Source organism: Phyllostomus discolor, chromosome X (assembly GCF_004126475.2).
Source record: "Phyllostomus discolor isolate MPI-MPIP mPhyDis1 chromosome X, mPhyDis1.pri.v3, whole genome shotgun sequence".
Taxonomy (NCBI): domain Eukaryota; kingdom Metazoa; phylum Chordata; class Mammalia; order Chiroptera; family Phyllostomidae; genus Phyllostomus; species Phyllostomus discolor.
Window position 1 is genome coordinate 101,792,265 of NC_050198.1, and position 24,119 is coordinate 101,816,383.

General features: G+C 36.8%; 1 protein-coding gene across 1 annotated transcript in view; it reads right to left on the minus strand.

Annotated features, from left to right (window-relative positions):
* Positions 1 to 24,119, minus strand: part of BRWD3 (bromodomain and WD repeat domain containing 3) — a 99,530-nt gene that overhangs the window by 57,576 nt on the left and 17,835 nt on the right. The window contains exons 7-8 of the mRNA XM_028522604.2: positions 8,015 to 8,175; positions 6,268 to 6,489 (exon numbers count right to left, since the gene is read on the minus strand). Of these exons, the coding sequence (XP_028378405.1) occupies positions 6,268 to 6,489; positions 8,015 to 8,175 (383 nt within the window). The remainder of the gene's footprint in view (positions 1 to 6,267; positions 6,490 to 8,014; positions 8,176 to 24,119) is intronic.

Consider the following 24,119-nt stretch of genomic DNA (forward strand, 5'->3'; position numbering starts at 1 on the left):
TTTAATGGAGAAAAAACTCACAAAATCATTACTAGTTAAACCACTATAAATTTGCTAAATATATGCTTATATAGCAATAAATATGGAATTTTTCATTCCATATGAATAGGGCATCAGAAATAAATCTATAATCAATTATTAGGTAGCTAACATCTAAGTATTTGAGTTTTAATATTTTGCTTTAAACTGTAACTTCAATGAAGCACGATATTAATTTTATCCTTTTTAAATTTAAATAATTTGTTTTTAAATTTCTTAAATATGTTTATCGATTTTCAGAGAGAGGAATGGGAGGGACAGAGATCAATGTTAGACAGAAACATAGACTGGTTGCCTCCCATGTGCGCCTTGACTGGGAACTGAACCCCCAACCTTTTGGTATACGGGACAATGCTCCAACCAACTGAGCCACACCAGCAACAGCCATTTCCATTTGTTTTAATAGAAAATGTAAACTAGGTCAAACCTCTGTTTTTAACATATATCATATATTTAAGTTGCTAATTTAAAGAATGACTTGTACCCTAGACAGACCCATAAATGAAGGACCTTTATCATGTAGGATTCTCAAACTCTAATTCTCAGTATTTTACCTGTCCTCAGGAAAAAAAACCACAAAGGGAAGAGCTACTGGGCTCATGATGTGGATAATATACCACAGTGTTAATATAGAGTTAAGTGGCAAAGAATAAATAAAGCATACAGAATGCATGCTAAATGGTGATCACCAGTATGGACAAAAGCGAATCTAAGGGAAGATTCAGAATGTTGGTTAGGGGGTAATTTACAATTTTATAGTAGTAAGGTGGTCAAAGAAAAGGTCTCTCTAAGAAAGTGACATTTGCATCAATTGCTTAGAATTTGAGGGAACAAGCCATGTGAAGATCCAAGACTATCCCAGAGCCATTAAACAGTAAAACAAAGGCAGGAGTGTAGGTAGAGTGGTCTAAAAAAGCATAGAGTGTAGCTGCTAAAGTGGAATGAAAAGAAGAAACAAGTAGAAGGAGGTGAAGTAGGTCAGACAGCAAGGGGCTGAGAATATAAGTAAGGTCTGTGGATCACTATAAAGACTTTGGCTTTGTATTTCCAGTCAAGATGTCAGCATAGATAAATGCGATACTCACATTTTCACACAACCACATCAAAACTGCAATTAGACTACAGAAAAACCACCATTCAGAGCCACCTAAAATCTACCGGGACAGAAACCCTACAACCAGGGATATAAAGAAGAAGCCACATGAGACTGATAGGAGGAGGGGTGGAAGCAGAGAATGGACTGGTCCTACCCCCAGATGTGGCAGATAAAAATCACGAGGGATAGCTCAACCTTGGAGGTCCCCCCCACTGAGGAGTGAGGAGTCCCAGCCCCACACCAGGCCCCGCCCCAGCCCAGGATTCCAGTGCCAGAAAGAGAAGTCCCCATAACTTCTGGCTATAAAAATGAACTCATAGACAGAGACAACAGTACAGTGATTATCAGAGAGACAGAAGGGTGGGGGAGGTAGAGAAGGGGAAAGGGGAGATAAGTGGTGACAGAAAGAGACTTGACATGGGGTGGTAAACACAAAATACAATATAGAGATGACATATTATAAAATTGTATACTTGAAACCTATATAATTTTATTAACCAATGTCACCCCAATAAATTCAATAAAAATTTAAAAAGTTAAAACAAACACCAGAGGGGATTGTGGCTGAGTGAGATGGAGGGCTTCTGGAATCCAAGGCACTTCCTCTTTAAGTACCGACACATGCACTTACTCAGTCTCACTCTGTCTGAGCTCCAGCACCAGGGCAGTAGGTCAAAAGGCATCAGAGAGATATGGGGAAGAACTGAAGTGTCTGGCATCAGGGCGAAAGCCCAGAACAGCTTTCTCCCAGAGAGAAGTGCTGTCAGAGGCCACTGTTTCTTCAACGAGCCCTCCTTTCCCCACAGAGCCAGCAGGCAGAGTCATATCTGAGTCTCAATCAACCAGGATCATACTGTTCACCCTACCTTGGTGATTCCCTAAGATGCCGACCCACCCAACTTGACACCCCACCCAAGCTGTTTCCAGTGGCTTTTCCATACAAATGGCCTCTCTTGGCCCAGCAGCATCTGGCTTTCTTATTCCCAGTACGTCTCACTAAGTGGCCCCAGACCCGGAACTAGCAGCCGCTGGCCTTGGCCCACAGCTTGGCCTCCCGTGCATACCTCCAAGCCCAGAACAAATACCATCCATCTACAGATCACTCTAGTTCATACCAAGAGGCCGGGGGAAGAACACAGGCAATGGCTGACCTTGGGCTGCACCTCTGAAAAGGCCAAAGAGCCACCACACCCAGTGGACAACTTGAGATCACATCAAAGCACCACTGAACCATCTTCATAGCAACACATTTAAGGGGTGGACTCAGTGGGCACCAGAGCCCTGCTCAACTAAGTCCTGCTCTGTGGGGTGGAACCCTGCACAGCTGATCCTCCACAGTGATAACAAGCCAGTCCTTGCAGCCAATGGGACTGAGGGCAAATCCCACTCATTGATGTGTCCACAGCAATTAAGGCTCGACAACAACAGGACAGTGTACACAGCCCACATAGTGAGGTTTGGGGGGCACACCTGGAGTGCCTAGCTTGGATGAACGAGGAGGCTGTGCCACTGGACCCTATAGGACAGCTATTACATAAAGCCACTCTATCAAGTCCAGGAGAGAAAGCAGCCCTACCTAATACATAGAAACAAACCACAAGGAGGCTGCTAATATGAGGAGACAAAGAAATGTGGCCCAAATGAAAGAACAGAACAAAATGTCACAAAAAGAGCTAAGTGAAATGGAGAGAAGCAATCCATCAGATGCAGAGTTCAAAACACTGGTTATAAGGATGCTCAAGGAACTTAGTAAGGACCTCAGCGGCATAAAAAGATCCAGTCAGTAACAAAGGATACACTAATTGAAATAAATAACAATTTATAGGGCCCTGCCTGGTGTAGCTTAGTGGACTGAGTGCAGGCTGCAAACAAAAGGGTCACTGGTTCAATTCCCAGTCAGGGCACATGCCTGCGTTGTGGGCCAGGTCCCCAATAGGGGGTGCGTGAGAAGCAACCACACACTGATGTTTCTCTCCCTCTCTTTCTCCTTCCTTTCCCCTCTCTCTAAAAATAAATAAATAAAATATTTAGAAAAAAAACAATTTACAGGGAATCAACAATAGAGAAGATAAAGAATCAAATCAATGATCTGAAATATAAGGAGGCAAAAAAACCCCAACCAATCAGAACAATAAAAAGAAAAAAGAATACAAAAAAAACACACAACAACCTAAGGATAGTGTTAGGAGCCACTGGGACACCTTCAAGAGTACCAACATTTACCACATGGGGGTGCCAGAAGAAGAGAGAGAGCAACAGATCAAAAACATATTAAAAAATTATGATGGAAAACTTCCCTAACTTCATGAAGGAAATAGACATACAAGCCCAGGAAGTGCAGAGAATCTCAAATAAGGTGAACCCAAAGAAACCCATACCAAGACACATCATAAATAAAATGCAAAAGTTTAAAGACAAGGAGAGAATCTTAAAAACATCAAAAGAAGGGATTGGCAAGAAATATTCAAAATGATGAAAAGCAAGGAACTATAACCAAGATTACTCTACCCAGCAAAGCTATCATTTAGAATTGAATGACAGATAAAGAGCTTCCAGACAAGAAAAAGCTAAAGGAGTTCAACACCACCAAACCAGTATTACATGAAATGTTAAAGGGACTTCATTAACAAAAGGAGAAAATAAAAAGATAAAAAAATGAATAAATTGGCAACAAGTATATATCTATCAAGAACTGAAATCTAAAAAAGAACAAACAAGCAGAACAGAAACACATTCATAGATACAGAGAACAGACTGATGATTACCAGATAGAAAGGGGGGTTTGGGGGACTGGGTGAAAAAGGTGAAGGGATTAAGTATGAATTGGTAGTTACAGAATAGTCATGGGGATGTAAAGTACAGCATAGGGAATGTAGTCCATCATATTCTAATAACAATGTATGGTGTCAGATGGATATGAGATTTTTCAGGATGACCATTAGTAAGTTATATAATATCTAATCACTAGGTCATGTAACTGTAAGTAATATAATATTGTATGTCAAGTATAATTGAAAAATAAAAAAAGTGGGAGATAAAAGGGGATAATGGGGGAAAAGAGGGAAGGGTTTTCAGGAACAAATATAAAGGACACATGGACAAAACTAAGGTGGGGGTGGAATCAGGGGAGGTAGGTGAAATGGATAGGGTTGGGGGGAGAGGTGGGGAGAAAATGCAGCCAATGTACTTGAACTACAATAAAAAAAAGTTAGTAAAATGGATCAGGAAAAAGCAAAAAAAAAAGATTTTAAGAAAGACTGTGGCTTTAAACTCTGACTTTGGAAGCTATTGATGGTTGTGAGAGCCAATGACATGATTTAACTACAACTTTAAAATCACTCAGTCTGTTATGCAGAGGCTAGACTGGGGTGAGAGAAATGGAAGGGGTGAATGAAGAACAGTTAGAAGTCTATTTCAATAATCTAGTCACAGATAATTGAAATAGAGTTGTGTGATATAGGCCATGAGAATCTGTCAGATTCTAGACATATTTCAAGGGCAGACCCGACATGATTTGTTAAGAAGTTAGATATAGAATACAAGAGAATGAAAACTGTCTGGGATGAGTACTTTGAACAATTAGAAGGACTGAAATGTCATTTGTTTCGATGTGGAAAGCTTTGGAAGGAGCAGATCTAAAGAAGGAAGACTTTGAGGTGCATGGTAGATATTCATGTGATGATGCCAAGTGGGTAGTTAAATACACAAGTGTGGAGCTAAAAGGTAAGTCCCAAGAAGGAACTATAAGTGTGAGCGACATAGGTCTACAGAAGAAATTCAAAGCCATGAGACTTGATGCAATCACTAGGAAAAAATGTGATAGAGAAGAGGTACCGTGAATCTCTAGGGCACTCACATATGTAAACAAAATGAAAAAGAAACTAGCAAATGAAACTATGAAGGAATCAAATACTATCTTTTTTTTAATTTTTTAAAATTTTAATCATTGTTCAAGTACAGTTTTCTTTCTTTTACTCCCATTCTAGCCCACCCACCCAACCCTCCCCACTTCCCTCCCATTACCACCCTCCCCCTAGTTTTTGTCCATGTGTCCTTTAAAGGAATCAAATACTATCTTAAACATCTTTCAGTATAAACATATAGTCATTTTTTATGTTGTATAAGAGTACCTCCAAATTTGACAAATAATACTATCAGATACAATGGTGGGAACAAAAATATCTGAAAGTCTTTCAAAACAAAATTCATGAAAGAATTTCAACTGATCAAAAATTTCACATGAAATTTTTTCAAATTCAGCATGCTACACTGAACCCAATCCTTGCTAGCTCCTCATAAACAGGTAATATATTATTTAAATAACACACACACAAAATGACTGGCATACTTATTTGCAAGTACAGAACAAAGTAAATGGGAGTAGTTATCTCATTCACAAAAATGGTCTTCTTGACCAAAGTATAAAAGACCTTCTTTTCAGAAGGATTCCTCTATTTTCCTTTCAACCCAAATAAGAGGACAGAAGTTCAGCCTAGTTTGGTTAAATAAAAGTGCTTTGGTGGCGAGGAGGTATCCAGGACTTCCACTATCAGCATCTGGTAAAAAATATTGTTTGATCAAGCATTTAAATGCAATCAATACACTTTATGTCAAATATCAAGCAGAAAGAGAAAAATCAGTGAAACTAAAAATAAAGTTTTCCTAACATTAAACTTCTCCCTCTCCCTGTCTCTGTCAGTCTGCCTGAAAAGCATCTTGGATTAAATGTTAACACAAAGTATGCTAATATTCAAGTTAGAACCTGTTTATATCCTGACTAACAGGTATTACTATTGCTCCTCAGAGCATTTACAAGCTTCTCCCTTCTTCACTAATATAAGTGAGACAAATAAGATGTCTCACACTGTATTTGACAATCCTTTTTCAGTGACCTTTTTACTTATCTATAAAGGAAATAGATTTATATGAAATAGGAACTTAAAAAACACCTGTGTACAGGGTACGAACCCGTACGTACCCGTAAGAGGTCAACACCCATAAGAGGTGACCCATAAGAGGTCAACAGTTTTCCATCAGCCATTCTTTATAATATTATCTACACAGTGTAACAGAAGTAAGAGAATTCTCATCCTTATTACATATGTGAGAGGTTATCCTTTCATTTTTCTCACCTGTATGGAAGTAATAGAAGCTGAATGTCCTTGAAGGACTGCAACTGGTGCACAAGTTCGAAGACACCACACTCTTACAACCTTGTCACAGCTGCCTGCGGCAATAAGAGTGTTCTCATAGTTAACAGCCATGTCAGAAATTTCAGCAGAGTGCCCTCGAAGTGTAGCCAGGAGGCGTCCATCATCTGTTGCCCAAATTTTCACCAAACAGTCATCTGAACCCTATTGTAACATGAAAAGACAGAATATTTACAATGAAGCAGAAATTCCCCCTTCCAGAGAAAGCCAGAGACAAAGGGAAGATTTCATTACTTCTAAGCATTTACTTTTTAGTTTCTTCTCTCCATGTAATATGGCTCCAGTAGCAAATATAAGTAATGTCCAAATGATAGCACTGACAAAACATTGTCCAAACACAATGGTGTTTGTGAACAGCTCCTCAAAACTACTCCCAATACTGACAACTAAAAATAAAAAATTTGGTCACTTTGAAATAATTTAACATTAAGAATATCTGCCTTTCTTTCTTTCCTTAGGCCTGACAGCCTTTCTTTTTTTTTTCTTGATTACTTGAATATTTTTTCTACAAATACTTAAAAATTTAGCCTAAAGACTAACTATATGCATTTCTCAATAAACATGAGACTTTTTCTTGATAATCTCTGATGACAATATGCTCATCTTTCTATTGAGAATTTCCAAAGAGCTTCCAAAATAGTAAAGAGCAATTTTACTCCAATTTGGAAAATAAATTATTTAAAAATTATTTTTATAGCATGATGGCAATCATCATCCTCACTGTAATCATCAATAAACAAATACTCAGTTGATGCATTATGAGTCATGAAAATGTCAATGGAAGATTCTGCAATAAACTCCAAGGAGCTAATAACTTAAAATACAAACGACTTCATTCGCTGTAGCATAGAAATTGAAAAAGAAAATTATGCCATTACCTACATTTCTATGTTAACTTAGTACTGAAATCATGAGACTAAGCCTTTTTTTTGGAAATATTAGTGTGCTACAATTCTGTACTGGAAATCACACAGTATGATCTGGTTAATGAAAACCCAATTTTAGCACGGGCTGCGAACCAAAGTATCGCAGTTCGATTCCCAGTCAGGGTACACGCTTTGGGTTGCAGGGCATGACCCCCAGCACCAGCAACTGCACATTGATGTCTGTCTGTCTGTCTGTCTGTCTGTCTCTCTCTCTCTCCCCCTCCCTCCCCTCTCTAAAAATAAATAAATAAAATCTTAAAAAAAACAATTTTAAAAATAGTACTAAAGTCAAAGAAAGATCTATACAATAACTGTAACTTTCATTCCTAACTGTGTAATATAGTTCAACTGTTTGACCATAAGGATGATGTAATCATTAATTAAGCAGAACTGGGACTAATTATACTAAGTGACAAATGGAAAATGCATATTAATAAATGTTTGCTAAAATGAAAATTCAATTGAGTAGATAAAACTTCTTTCACACAAATTAACCACCTCTAGACTATAGGCCCTCTGAAGATTTAATTTGTTAAACCAGATTTCCCTAAAGATAGAGGACATTGTAGTTCACCCTCATTTACTTACATAGAATGAGAAAACATGTTCAATTTCCATTCATCTTTCCTTATATTCACGTGTCTAAGAAGGATAACTGCTTACATAGCATAATTCAATGCCATGAAGCATGGGTTCAATTGTTAACCTCTAACATTGAAAACTATTACAAATTTGAAACTCACTGTAAAAATTCTTCTCCCACTTCGGTCAAATGCTACACAGTAGACAGATGACAAGTGCCCCAGAATTCTCTTATGCATCTTAATGTGCTGGTAAGCAGATGAAGGGAAAATATGGCTGAAGCGACTGCATCCTGTTAATTGTCTGGCAGAGGTGATATTCACTGCAAAACATAAAATAAGAGATTCACTTCTTAAAACCTAAAAGTGAAACGTACTTCATTAAGTTAAATACTGAATATTAATATGAGATAAACAGGATGCACATACCACAGCAATTCTACCCTGTGAGAAGTCTAAATTCCATTATACATTTCATAATCTTATAACCTCAAGTTCGCTACTACAAAGCATTAAGAACACTCTTCTTTTAAATCCCAGAAGTCTGACTATATTTGCCTAACTATGGTTTCTCAAACGTATTTCCATTTTGCCTTTCATGGCACACAATAGCCAAAGAGACTGTCACTTTAAATATATACCTAAGTCTTACTATTACAAGAATGGTAGAATAAAAACTACTTTTGGTTAAGTATAATATATCTTAAAAATTGTATAGGGAATTTTTCCTGTCCTCACAGCCATCCACCCCAAATACAGCTATCCAAAAACTTCAACAGCAATGTAAAGGGGCTTATACAGTAAAAAGAGAAGGAAGCTATGAAATCACATAGGTCCTCAGTAACAAACAATTCTTTCTAGGCCTGTCTATAGGTTCTTGATTTTTTGGTTCCTGAAACTGTAGGGTCTCCCTTTAGTTACCACTGAACTTTGAGGTTTCATCTACTATGAGGTCATCTTAGATTCTGTGTCCATTTCATTTGTTTGTTTTTTGTCTTGTAGTTAATTTTCTTAAAAAGGAGCCATAATAAAACATAAGTCTGCATAATTCTCTTTCAACTACTGCTTAAATGCTTTTCACTTCCCTCAAATGCCTCAATCCCCATGCAAGGATTTGCAAGCACACACTTGATTTGTGAAATTTTTCCAGTCTTCCCTTATATTTAACATCCCACACAATATATTTTCATCAAAGCATAAGGTCCTTCCCTACAAGTTTGAAATCACCTCGAAGCATTTTCCCTGTGCATAAATAAAATAGTATAAATGATGAGTTTTATGTTGAAGCAGGGTAAAATTAAGCCAAGAATTGAGTAGCTGAATTAGTACAATCAGAACCATGCCACAGTGAGAAACAAAACAAAACAAAAATTCAATGTCTCAATCTTAAGAGCAATGAAGTCTTCTTTTTTCAGGCAAAGGTAGATCCATTGGTCATTTTAAACTGACAAAATGACAAAAACATGAATGATGAATAGCAAAATCAACAAAACTTTGAATGCTAACCATGAGAATTAGAGAACTGACAGAGAGATGCTGACATAAGAGATGCTGAGATCATGGTAGAAAATCCACAAGCATCAGTTCCAGGTAAGAGAGTTTCTTTTTGGAAGCTATTTCCCATCCCAACCTCTAAAAATTTCCATAATTATAAGATAGGAAGAGCATGCACCATAACTTTGGGACTTCAGTGATCTTCGTTCTTCAATCAAACATTTCTTACTGCTTTGAGTTCCTTGAAACAATCATCCATTAATTACTTCTGTTTTTGCTTTTTTCTAGACATATTTTGCAAGTAGATGGAGGAAAAGTCCTGTTACTTCAAGGCAGCGTTGTCAACACTGTCTTTCCCATGTATTCTCCACTTAGCCACTAGTTTTCAGTACTGTTGCTTCTTGCTTTCCTTACAAATCTACAGAACATTTTATCATGAGCATTTTCCTCAGTTGACTATAAAGATACAATTAAAATGAGTTCACTTTGTACCAATCCTTGAGTATTTTACTAGAAAGAAGTGGATCTCATTCTTCCAGAATAAATATTATATAGGTTCTTTGCAGGAGGGAAATGCTCAAATCATTATTCCTTTTCTCAAAAGTAACAATAAAATAAAGGGAAACCCAATTATCATTGTGTTGTGTCTGAATATCTCTATCAAATGCAGTATTTGAGCAAATTGTTTCTTCTATTATAAGCATGATGCAAATTTAGAGATAAGCAATTAACTTTCACCCTAACAATGTAGAATGAAGTACTAATGAGAAACAACAAATAAAAACATCCCACAATACTATGCTAATATGTCTACTACAATGTCATTATTGCATTGCCACTAGTAAGTCTTCTAAAATCTACAGTGCTTAAAGGGTATGTAATAAGTTTTAAACTATATAATTAATTACCTTGATTAATTATATATTTTAATTATTTCAAAAACACTATAATGGGTAAGTAATGTTATTTCAGCCTCATTCACTACTAAGGAATTTAGTGGCACAAATCACAAAAAGTGAAATGGCAAACAACAGTTAAAATAATTTAACAGAAGTTTAGTCACAACAAAATGCCTGCTTCTCCACACACTGTGGTTAAGGATTTAGCAGCATTTGAAAAACTGTTATGATACCTTTCTATCTGGGGAGCTAAGATGATTATGGTCTGGTTCCAATAATCAACTATAGGAAATTTTCTCTTCAGTAGTGATGTGAACATGCCAACGCTGTCATGAAATATTTTAGGAACTTCCCTTTTGAGACAAACATCTTTGATATCACAATATGTTACTCATAGTAATGTTAACAAATTCAAGTAGTTGACAAATTAATGAAATGTATATACATACAAAATATTCTATTTAGAATCCATGTCTCCTAAATCTTTTTCATTAAAATTTTATAGGATGAGCTTCTACACTATTCTCTAACAAAAGGTAAGATACATGAACAAACTCAGTGATAGAACAAAATGCTTAGATTCAAGTAAGAACACAATACAATTTACTGTGTGTACTTGACAAATTTATGAAGTCACAGATATCAACTGACAGGTATCAATGGAATAATTGTTTTCTTTCTTTAAAACATGTTTGTTGACCACCTACTATGACCTAACACTGTGACACTGAAAATACTGCTTATGAACAAGTCAAATGAGAACTGTATCCTCAGGGAATATATACTCCAAAGGGCAAGGCTTTCATCATTTGCCTGATTTTAGGAATTAATAAGGTACTTTAATGGGGAAAATAATCTACAGAAATATATACAGCTCTTAAAGTGTTTTTTCTAATAAACTCTGCAGATGATCCTGATACTGTGCCAAGTTTGAGAACTACTAATTCTACTCCAACCTTCCTTCCCACGAAATTATCAGCCAGATGGCCATTCAGCCTCCGCTTAAACACTTCTAGTAAAGAGATAATGATTATTTCTCAAAAACAGGCAGTTCATATGTTGAGCTGCTCTAATTTTGGGTAGACTCTACCCTTAACTGAGCTAAATCTGTCTCCCTATAACTTCCAGAGAACCATACAGGCTCTGCCCTTGGGAGCTAAACTAAAAAAAATAAAATAAAATCCTTTGTCACACGATAACCCATGAAATATTTAAAGACAGCTATTATTTTGTCTTATGTCTTCTCTCAACATGTGAGGTCCCCTCTGTATTACTCACAAACACTTCTCTTTCTTATCATCCCCTATAGAAAAACACCCTTTCACCATAAACAGTATTGTGGTTGTTTTTTTTTTCTTGGTAATGTTATTTCATCAATGTCTGAGCCTCTCAACAAGAACTGACAGTATTCCAGTGGTATAATCAGTAGAGTACAGTGGATTATTTGCAGCTACCCTTTTATCAATGAAATTTAAGATTACAAAGAATACATTAGTTTTCTAAAACAGTTGCCTTATAATAGCCATAATATTACCTATTCAAGAAGAAATAAAGCTAATTGGCATTAGTATTTTTCGTAAGCATATCTAAATTCCCAGTGATCATCTCTCTCTCTTCTGAGAGTACACAAAACACATGTTCGATAAACCTATCTAAATTTCTGCCTGGGGTTAAAGCTAAATTCATCAATCTATACTTTCTAGGATCTATTCTTTGTTCACTTTTGTATACTTGCCCATTGAATAAAATGTCATTTCTCATGTTCACTCTGATTTTACAAAAAATTACCTTCTAGCAAGAACTAGTTCAGTATACCAGGATTTATTTGGGCCTCTGATAGCAGCAAGGTACTCACTTGTATGTTAGGTTTTCTTTTCTTTGACCATACTTACCCCACCCCTTTACAGTTTAGAAATCATTCGCTTTTTAAACTTTATTTTTATTGTTGACACTATTACAGATGTCCCCATTTCCCCATCTCAGTCCTCACCCCTTCGCTCTGGCCATCACCACACTGTTGTCTGTGTCTCTGTGTTATCCATACATGTTCTTCAGCTGATCCTTTCACCTTCTTTCACCCAATCCCCCCTCCCACCTTCCCCGGCAGCTGTCGGTCTGTTCCATGCATCTCATTCTCTTTGATAGAGAAGACTTAAGCAAAGCATGGTTATGTATAGCTCTCACACTGTGGCTATGAATCTGTACCACCTGCTCCTATTCAGTAAACCTATAGGTTTCTTCCCCATACGCTAAAAGGTGTTTTGGGGTGTTTATGTATGGGTAGAACCACATGAAATTGTTGATGTTCACCAATTTTCCACATATAAAACTAATAATCTTAACTGTCTCAACATTAATAGCTATAATCAGAGTGGGGGATATTGGACTTTAGTTTGATGTAGATATCCTGTTATTTACTTCTCACTGGGAAAGCCTCATCCATACTGTCCACTCTGTAGTATAACCCCATGTACATTTCTCCCTCTTTTTATCTTTATACACTGCTTTTCATATTATAACCACATCTTGGTCTGTGAATTTCTTAATACATTTAACATTAATATTCACCACTAGTCCCCTCACTTTCCTATTAGTTTTGTTTATTTAGGACCAAGTATAGCCACTCTTCACATTTTAAGCACTAAAATCCTAGTACACTTTGTTGCATTAGATCTAATATTTATAAATATTTTGCCTAACCTAAATGTTCTACTATACTTCATCGTATCATTTTTTTAAGCTGGGTAATTTTACCACAGATGCCTAACTCCTGTGAAAAATACCTCAAAGCATATCCCCTTCAAGTTTCTTCATATGTGAAAGAAATAACATTATTTGACCAAAAAAAAGATCACGAAACCTATGCTGAAACATACTGAAACAATTACATAACAGGTAGAGAGGACCAAAATTGTAAAGTAGTAAAGAATTTCTTAAAGATTTTATTTATTTATTTTTAGAGAAGGGAAGGGAGGGAGAAAGAGAGGGAGACAAACATCAATGTGTGAGAGAAATATGGATCAGCTGCCTCTTGCACGCCCCCAACCAGGGCCCTGGCCCACATGCAGGCATGTGCTCTGACGACCCTTCAGTTTACAGGCCACTACTCAGTCCACTGAGCTACACCAGCCAGGGGTAAAGTAGTAAAGAATTTAAAAATTGAAGAAAGTAGAAAACCGGTAATAAGGTATTAAGTATTTGTTATTTTATACTAAATTAAAGGTTTTATATTTTATATACTTAATAAAGAAGGAGACAATTGTACTTGAACAACAATTTAAAATGTAAAAATTTAAATCAGATTTCTAAAATACTTTAAGAGTCATAGTTCATTAGTTAATCTATTAAAAAATGCTTCCATTTTAGAATTAAAATGAGCACTTCTTATAGACTCTCATACTCCACATTATTTCTTGCTAGGACACAAGTGTCAATAGCAGAATCCAAATTTAAAGTGCATTAGGGGAGTGACGTCAACACCATGGCTGATGAGTCCTTTTTCTCTTGCCTTTAGTTAACAACTAAATGAACATTAATAACCAAACAAAAGTGCGTCTGCACATTACACCATGACATCTGGGAGGTTTATCCCCAATTGCACATCTAAAAGTGGGCAGACAGGACTTCAATAGGGGCTGCACATCCAAAGGGGTGGGGGAATCTGCCCCACCCCATACCCTACAATGGTGGGGCGGAGGGGACAGGACCCTGGAGAGTACAAAATTAAAGGGATACCCACAGTGTATAGAGAATTTATAGAGGCCCTGCCTGAGGGGAGAATCCGGAAGGCCATCAGAATGGAAAAGAGATGAATTTGGACGCAGAGGAGAGGAAGTTGTCAGGGTGCACTCACTCCTCCCCAGGGCAACACTGTAAGGGGCTGGGTTTTTGGCAGCTGCATCAGTGCCCTCACAGGCAGATAAAATGGAAAGCAGCAGCCTCCACCGTAGAAGAGGTGTAAATCAAAAGTATTCAGGGACTCCCTGGCTGCCCCAACTGTGCAGGATGTGGCTGGTGTGGACTATTTCTCTGGCAGCACCCACATTTCTTTATTCTTATTTTAATCTTTATTGTATTTTTTCCATTACCATTTAGTTCCCTTTTACTCCCCTCCCCCTAGCACCCAGATTTCTGAGGATAGACCTCCTTCATTGGGGGAAGGGAGAGGAAAGGAAGGAGACAGATAAAAATATTGAAGAGCACTGAATGAACATGATTCCTGCTATCTGCTTTGGAATTCAGCAGGAGGTCCACCCATGGATCTCTGGGAGTTCCCACTAGAGGACCTCCCTACTGGCCAGTGGGTACCCCCAAAGCCCCAAGTGGTAAGCCCACCGCCCCCCACTCTGCTGCCAGTTCCTTGTGCGTGTTCCCAGTGCATCTAGGAGAACCAGCTCCAGAAGAAACCGCGCATAAGAAACCACACACTTGAGCTACTGTGCCACCTTTTGGAACACAAAACAAAGGTTTCTGATAGCCAGCCTGCTGAATCATAAGAACCAAAGATGACACAAAGCCTTAATAAAGGAGGTATCTGATACTTCAAATGCAAAAGCAGAAGTTTATACCTTCAAATGCTATGAAAAATTAGGGAAACATGGTACCACAAAAAGAAAATAATAATTCCCCAGTAAGTGAACTCAAAGGCACAGAATACTGCAATCTACCTGATAAAAACTCAAAATAGCTGTTATGAAGAAACTCAACATGCTACTACAAAAAAAAAAAAAAAACCCTCAGGAAGGCATTTCCATTTCATTCCACTGAGGCATAAAACTAATGAACAGAAGGAATTCTTTACCAAACAGATACAAATTATAGTAAAGAAACAACTTCTGGAGACGAAAAATTCAATGAAGGACATTAAAAAGTGTAATAAAGAGCACTATTAACAGGGCACAGTAGATGAAGAAAGAGTAAGTGACTTGGAGGATAGGAATATAGAAATAATTCAATTAAAAAAGAAAAGAGAAATACGAATTTAAAAGTGAAAAGACCCAGCCCTGGCCTGGGTGGTGCAGTTGGTTGAGTGGCTCAGCTGGTTGAGCATTGTCCTGAAAAGCGAAAGCCTGCTAGTTCAATCCCCTGTCAGAGCACATGCCTGAGTTGCGGGTTCTGTCCCACATCAGGGTGTGTATGAGAGGCAACTGATTGATGTCTTTCTCTCACATTGATGTTTATCTCCCCCTCTTTCTCTCTCTTCCCCCTCTCTCTAAAAATAAATAAATAAAATCTTAAAAAAAGTAAAACCCTACTAGAGTTATTAGATTTGATCAGGAAGGCAAATATAAGAATAACTGGTGTACCAGAAGAAGAACAAAAAAGTGGGTAGAAAATTTATTTAAAGCCATAAAGCTAAGAACTTCCCAATTCCTGGACATACTAGTCCACAAAGCTAATAGAACATCCTGTTATATCAATGCAAAAAAACCTTCTGCAAGACACAGTAAAATGAAAATGACAAAAATCAATGATAAAGAAAGACTATTAAAGGCAGCAAGGGGAAAAAATTAAATAGCCTACAAAGAAACCTCATTAGGCTATCAGCAGATTTCTCAGCAGAAACTCTTTATACCAAGAGTGTGGAATGACATAAAAAGTGTTGAAAGATAAAAATATTACCAGCCAGGAATACTTTCTTCAGCAAAATTATCCTCTAAATAAGAAGGAAAAATAAGGCTTTCCCAGACAAACAAAAGCTGAGGGAGTTCACCACCACTAAACCTGCCTTGCAAGAAATACTGGAAGCTCTTCAAGCTGAATTAAAAAGATGGTAATAAGCTACACGAAAATATATAAAAGTACACAACACTGTGGTAAAGGCAAAAGCAGACAGAACTAGAAAACTGTGTATTAGAATGTAGTTTTAACCTATAATGTACAGATTCAAAGCAATCCCTATTAAAATTCCAATGGCATAACTCACAGAAATACAAAAAACAATCCTAAAATTTGCATGGAACCAAAAGTGACACCAAATAGCCAAAACAATCCTTAGAAAGAACAAAGGCTGAAGTCATCACACTTCCTGATTTTAAACTATAAAACTATAATAATAAAGAGAATATGGTACTGTATACAAAGAAATACATATACCAAATAAAAGATATTGATGAGTGTCAGCAGTGAACTTCCCCCCTTATTTTTATGGGTATGAAGTTGTTATTCGATACAAAAGGGTAAAGCATGGGAACATGTGTTTTGGTCACAGGACTGGGGACAAAAAACATAATAGGACGGCCCTGGCTGGCGTAGCTCAGCGGATTGAGTTTGGGCTGTGACCCAAAGCATCACAGGTTGGATTCCCAGTCAGGGCACATGCCTGGGTTGCTGGCCAGTTCCCCAGTGGGGGCCACATGAGAGGCAACCACACATTGTTGTTTCTCTCTCTTTCTCCCTCCCTTACTGTCTCTAAAAATAAATAAATAAAATATTTAAAAAAACACAAAAACATAATAGATAGTAATCCTGTGGGGAAATCAGAATCAGGCAAGTAGCTCAATAGGTGATAGAAGAACTGGCTCTGGCTTTACCAATTCCCCCTGTTTTGGCAAAATGACAGTAAAACAGCCACATAGTACTGAGGAAAAAAAATGGTCAACCTTCTTTCTTATCTATAACATTTCTAAAATAGGCATAATACCACTTATCTTGACAATTACACGAGATGAATTTTGTTGAACATATGGCACAGTAGGCTTAGTTCCTGTGCAACTTGGCTCCTAATCCTTTTTCCATTCCTGTCCTCTCTGGGATCTCCCTGCTCTCACACACCAAAATGAGTGGAGTGGAGGAAGGGGAAAAAGTCTCATGATAAATTGGACTCTGATGGATAGCGATCTCTATGTTAAAGAAGATGATTAAACATAAACAAAAATCTTACACACTTTGCTGTCCAGAGTCGACAAAAAAAAAAAATCCCTTGTTATATAATAAAATATACACACTTTTATGTGCCAGGCACTGTGCTAGGCACTTTATATGTTTAAGTTATTTAACCCTATGAAGTGAGTACTATTAACATCCCCTTTTTAAAGACAATGGAAACTGAGGCATAGAGGAGTTAAATACTTTATCCAAGACCCCAAGCTAGTAAGTGGCAGAGCCAGTATTCAAGCTCAGGCATCTCTTAACCAATACTCTATAATAGCATTTCTGAAAATAGCATTTCTAATTTAGCATTTCTTTTTCCAAGAAAAAGAAAAACAAAACTAAAATTCGCCTCAAAAGGTAAACTGCGCTCTAATGACTACAACAGGTTTTATTATCCCAATCCTTAACTTCTAGCCCAAACCAACCCAGGACATAATTAAATCCGCCAAATCCACCAATCTTATAACCATAATATTAAAAGAACAGAATGGAATATATTTAAAAAGACATTAAAAACTCCTAGATGTGGGACAGATGATGTGTTGTGGAATTGTGCACCTGAAAGCTGTGTAATTTTGTTACCAGTGTCACCCCCATAAATTCAATAAAAGAGCTAAATAAATAAATAATCACAGAGCACCTACGTGGTCAACAAGAGGTTCCATTATGGTAACTAGGAAACCCTAGATCTGTCCAGAAAAAGTCCAGCCATGGGTAATATAATGAGAACGGTTTGCACGACACTGATGTAACCTGGCAGCCAAGTAGAGTGGACTGGGATGGGCATGCGTGCACAATGACAACTTCACTGTACTAGTCAGTGGGGGCAGTAGGTGCCTGAGTGCTGTATGGCCATCACATTCAAAATGAGTAAGCGAGTAGAGCAATGGATCTGCATCCAATTTTGCGTTAACCTTAAACATTCCCCCCATGGAAACTATTTAGATGATTCAGAAGGCTGCAGCTATGGGCAACTGATGACTGGCAGCTTCATCACAGCTCACCTACTCATGCATCACATCTCGAGCAGAGTTTTTTGGCAAAACATCAAATTACCCAGGTGACTCAGTCCCGCTACAGCCCAGATTTGGTGCCCTGAGATGTCTGGCTTTTCCCAAAACTAAAATCACCTTTGAAAAGGAGATTTCAGACCATAGATGAGATTCAGGAAAATACAACGGGGCAGCTGATGGCAATTGGGGGAGCTGTGTGAGGTCCCAAGGTGCCTACTTTGAAGGGGACTGAGGCATCATTGTCCTATGGACAGTGTTTCTTGTATCTGTAACTTCTGCAATAAATGTCTCTATTTTTTCATATTATATGGCTGAATACCTTCTGGGCAGACCTCGTATATATTATTTATTTTGCTGAGAATTTTGTGGGAGGAGCACTATATATGAAGTGAAAGGAAAAATCTGAGACCTAAGTTTATATATGCAACCATTACAGCTGCATGAGTTATATACTCTTTTCATGAGGATAACTCAAATACTAGCTCTTTCATCTATAGTCATTATCATCAATATCTGACCCAATGTCATAATTACAAATTACATTTGTGTAACATTTTAAAGTTTATAAAGTAATTCCACGAAGTTCTCATTTAAGTTCACAGCAATCCGGTGAGATCAGAAGGCAAGCATTTTCTTCAATTTGTAAATGAGGAAGCATAGTCCCCCCTAAACTAAGAGTCTTGCCTAACATTACAGAGCCAATAAATGGCAGGGCCTACGCTGAATCCAGGTCTCCTGATGATAATAGAGTAATAGTCTTCCCACTCTTCACTGCTGTCTATTTAATGATATTACAGAAAATACAATCTGACCGCAAAAATTCTACGTATATTCTTCAATCTTTTCTCCACTTGCAAAAGACACTGAACAAAGTCAGCAGGGACCCTGGCATTTACTAAATTGGTTTTTACTGCGAAGTTCACAAGCATTTAAGAAGTATTCTAAAATGGCCACATCAGAAGTATATGGAACTTTGAACTGCTGTCAGAAAATGTTTCTAGGATAAAACAAAACAGACGAAGACCATCCAGAAAAGCCCTTAAATACTATTAATAACAAATTGCTGTATGCTAACCATGTGCTTTTAAAAGACTTGTTAAGACCTCATGTTGAAAGAATCAAAAAACCTATCTGGGACTCAAAGAGTGGATATCAGCCAGGGCTGAGAAAGAAAAAAGCAGCCCTGCAATTAATCAGACCGGGAGGACAGACAAGATAAAGCTGGCTCTAAAGTTAACAGGAAATATTGTTTTTCCCAAGGTCATGTAGTAGTTGTAAAATATCATAACTGCACTCTCTTTGAGTGATTACTGCTTTCTTACCAATAATGGCCCCAGACTTGCTTTGCTATTGTCACTCATTACCGGAGGCAGACACCCAATTCCTACAGCACCCTACTTCCTGCCAGCACCCAATCCCTAGTTAGTCCCCACTTCTCTCAATCTGCCTCAGAAGCAGCCACCAATCCAGAACAAATCTTGGCTTCTTTCAAACCCTCCTCAGAAACCTGCAGTGGTAAACCAAAACTTACACTGCTTTATCAAGAGGATAGGAATTTTTTAAAAAATCATGTTTCCTACCACTGCTGCATGAATATAACGCTCTAGAATCGGCAGAAAGTATAACTCAGAAACACGCATCAGTGGAACTTAATCATAATCATGTGACATACATGCTAACAATTATTTATTTCTCAACTGGATGGCTTTCAAAAACTAGGAATTTATCATTTAATGAAACAGGCACTTCCCTCCTCCCTCTTAGCCAGAGGACTTCCAAGGTTCCTCAAGAGTGTACTCCCTCACTGGGAGTCAATAAATCTGATTTTGTCAGACTATAGGCTTGATCCTGGTGGTCTCTGGCTGATGAGGCTTTAACAAGGTAACATATTTTGAATTACTCTACAGATTTGGCAGTTTAGTGCTGACAAAAGCCTCCCCTTCCCCCCAAAAGAAACACTTCTGAGCCTAAACCTTAAAATCAGTAAACACGAGACCTTCGCTGCCAAGAAAGATGAATAACTCACAGAATTCTATTGATTATATCACAGGAGACATCTGTTCAATGATGCTAAAAGATATAGTATTTAACCAAAGCCAGGTAAGTACCATATTTTCTGGGAGAAAGAGTATATCATCAACCTGGCATCAAGCTCCAGATAAAACCAAAAGTGTATGAATTGGTGATATTATCTGCTTTTTAATGCAAATGAGTTAGGTTACTCTTGAGCGATTTTATCTGTCACCTATAATCTAATTATCTGTTGTCCACAGTGTTCACAAAATCCTTGTGTAATTTTTAAGCTTTAATATAGATTATATAAAAATAGAACAGTTCTAATTCTTCTGTAAATGGCACTGAAAGACATAATTAATTGTTTTAACCATACATAGGTCAAGCTAACTTCATATTCATAGATGCCATTAAACAACCCAGAATGTTTAAAGGTGCCTTACTGCCAATAAATTGCTTTGGAAAATAGCAGGTCTAGCCATTTTAAAGAATAACCTCAACTCAACTTTGCTAGACCAGCCTTATAATGGGGATGAGGGGCAAAGGACATTATTACTAAAATCATGTTCTATGATGATGCCTGTGGATCAATAAAAATGTTTTACAATCTGCTAAACAACTTCAAAACAATAAAGCAGAGTTTGCAATGTCTGAGAACCAGTAGCTACACACCTACCTCAAAGATAAACCTCAGGAATGTGGGGGTAGGGTAGAGAATAATGTAGAAAGAGGAGTGCTTTCAGAAGAAGCTTAAGATTGAATCAGAAACAGTACCAGGCTCAGCCAATAACTGCTAACCAGATAACAGCCTTAAGGCTTTATACACACAAGGCAGAAAAGACTACTACTATTCACAGATCAGGTTTCTTACGCATACCCAGCATCATCAATATCATCTTCAAATACAAAGTTTTTCAGAAAACAAGCTGTATTTAAAGAGCACTAAAATAATCTTGATTTAGTCTATTTTTACAAAAAGGTCACTTGGCCAACATTTACAGTTTTTAATTTATTCAGAAGAATAGAAAATTTGCAACCTTCTGATTGGTTAAAATGGAGTTGCCCTATAAGTAGAGGATGATAGTCATTGGAAAGTGACTCATGAAATTCAGTGTCAATTATAGGTTTATAATGATCAGTACTATTTTCTGTGTCAAGCTGGGTTCAGGGTTTCCTCAAAAAAGTTCTAACAGCTAAACAAATTAATATAAAGTCTTGAAAGAAGCCAGAAAGAGCAGAAATAAATGTTAATAAAACGTGAAAACTGTAGAAAAAGCACAAGACAAAAGAATTATTTATTTTATGAATTTGATGCTACTACAAATCAAATTATGTCTGTGAAACCTAAACTACACAAAGCAATGTTTTATAGTCTACAAGGCTGATACTATCCCCATGCTGTAACATGCATTCACAGTACAACTTAAGTAACAATATTAAGTCCTACAGGCTATTGACATTAGTGATCATTGAATGTCTTAATGCTATAACATTAAATGAGATGTGGAAAAATCACCAATATTTCTAATTCCATTCAGCCTTCTGGCAAAGTTCACTTAATATAATTTGAGGATAAATATCCTAAATCTTTATTTTCCTATCTTCGTTTAACCCATTTAGCCTGATTTGATTATTATACACAAACATTTTAGAGTGCTTTTTCTTCCAACTAAACAAATCTGGAGTTGCTTTGCACCTTCCCTTTGTAAACTGTAAGTATAAACTTCTATTTCTATAAGGTACAGAGTAAAATGTATGGAATACTAAACTATTCTTTCAGAATACTTTGGTATACATTGAAGTCAAAAGCTAAAGGAATGACAAAGAATAATGAGGAAAGAGAAAATAGTGTTTATAATAGGATTAAAAAGAAATTCTTCAATATGTTTTACATGATGATACTAAGACTCACAATAAAATGTTTTCTTTCAAATTGATAAACCAAAATGATTAATCCTGATAGTAATACAATATTGATTTCAGAAATGAATACAAAGAGCTAGAAAATGATGAGCTGTATAAAAACATACAAATGCCTTTAAATGGGATGCTTCGGTTTCCATGTGGCAGCAATTATAGAACTTCCATTCATTTAATATTTAGTGAGCACTCACAATGTAGCACATACAAAAGATTCTCAGTTTATATTCCAGTTCTAATTAGTTGCAGGTGTGACAAAAATCCCTTGCTCCTCTCCAAATACATAAAAGTTATGACTGTAGATGCAACTTGTTTCATGCACAATTATGTGAGTATGAAAAGGCGGAAGCAGGGAGAGGAGGGAAACAGGCAACACTAAGCATGCCCTGGAAAACCTGTGGTCCATGGGCAAAAGATAAGAACTCCATAAAATGAGAGAGGGAGGATGACAAATATTCCTGGAAAAAACCCGGTCACCTCAACGAAGTAAAAAGTTTAAATTATATTACTTTCTTTCCATTTTCATTTGCATAATAACAAGAGGCAGGTTTCCAAGTGAATTCTGGATTAAAGTGTGACATGTGACCCGCACTGTGGCCAATAAGTCAAGAGCCAAGCAATACTAAATGGAAGTTTATGGCAATATATAAATATTCATTTGGCTACAGAGGTTAATGCAAGCCTCCTGAGCTGTACACAGTGTAAATTATAGGCCTCCAATGTAAATTACAGGATGGTTGTTATATGTCAAATATACTAAAGATAAAGGGAAAACAGCTTTAAAAACAAAGTCTTATAACATCATACCCTTGACTCTGTTGAGAAAAACAAGCATGTCCATTTGTTCCTTGGGTTCAACGTCAGTCCCAAATGAGAATGAATAAGCTATCCTGCTGCCATGCCTTTGGATAATTTTATGACAATTATTTAAGATCTCTATCATGATGGGTAATAACTATAATACTAGTTCTTGCAAATATTCACTTCAAACAGACATGAAACAGTTTTAAAATGACTTCTATACTAACAAATTAGCCAAGAGCAGGGTTGTGTCTGCGTGAAATTTTATTTTCAAATTTTAGTGTAGTGACTACAAAGTTTCCAAAAAAAATACTAATATTTAAAGGGATGAAAAAACAACAATACTTAGTTGACTATAGCACAAGATGTCAAACAATACTACAAATATTAATCACATATGCTCCAGGACTTCTTTGTGTGGCATTAGGTATTAACACTGTTTTGAATTTAGTTCATTCTCTTCCTCTGATTTAATCTTGGCACAATGCAAAACCAATTTCATTAGTCGAGCATACTGCTAATGAAATGGCATGACTGGAGCTTAGACCTGTCATAATATTAACAGACATCTTTGCTCTTGCTGTATAGGAATTTGGAAATTCAAACTTGATAAACTTAAGTACACATATATTTAAAGTATTACGGTAGTTAGTCTGGAGAATGGAATCTGGGAATTAACTCCCAAATTCCATCCCCATGCTCCCTCACCTCCATTTCATTAAATTACTAAGAAACATGGCTGATTAACTGCACAGAGTATGAGAACATCTGAATAAATATTCTAATATAGTGGAGAGTCCAGATAAGGTCAGAATTTAATTGTTTGGGACCAAAGACAATTGTAAAACTTTCATGGGAAAGAAGTGGCACAGTGTGATCTTAAAAATGAGTTACAAAATCAAAATAGAAAAATCTAAATGTAGCCTCTAAGTACTACATAAATTAGAAGCATTCAAAGTTAAATTTGTAAAATAAATAGTCAATAGATTATAGATTATTATCCAGAGAGCTGCTTACTGGTTCCCACATTGTTCTACATCAGCTATGTCCAATATAGTAGCCATTAGCTATATGTGCTTATTGTACATCAAATTACTAAAACTTCCAAAAATTAAAAATTTGGTTCCTCAGATACAATATCCACATGTGGCTAGAGGATACTGTTTTGGATGTCATATAACAGGACAGAGCATCTCTATTATCACAAAGTTCTATTGAGTAGCACTATTCTACGTAAAATACAGTTAAAATGAG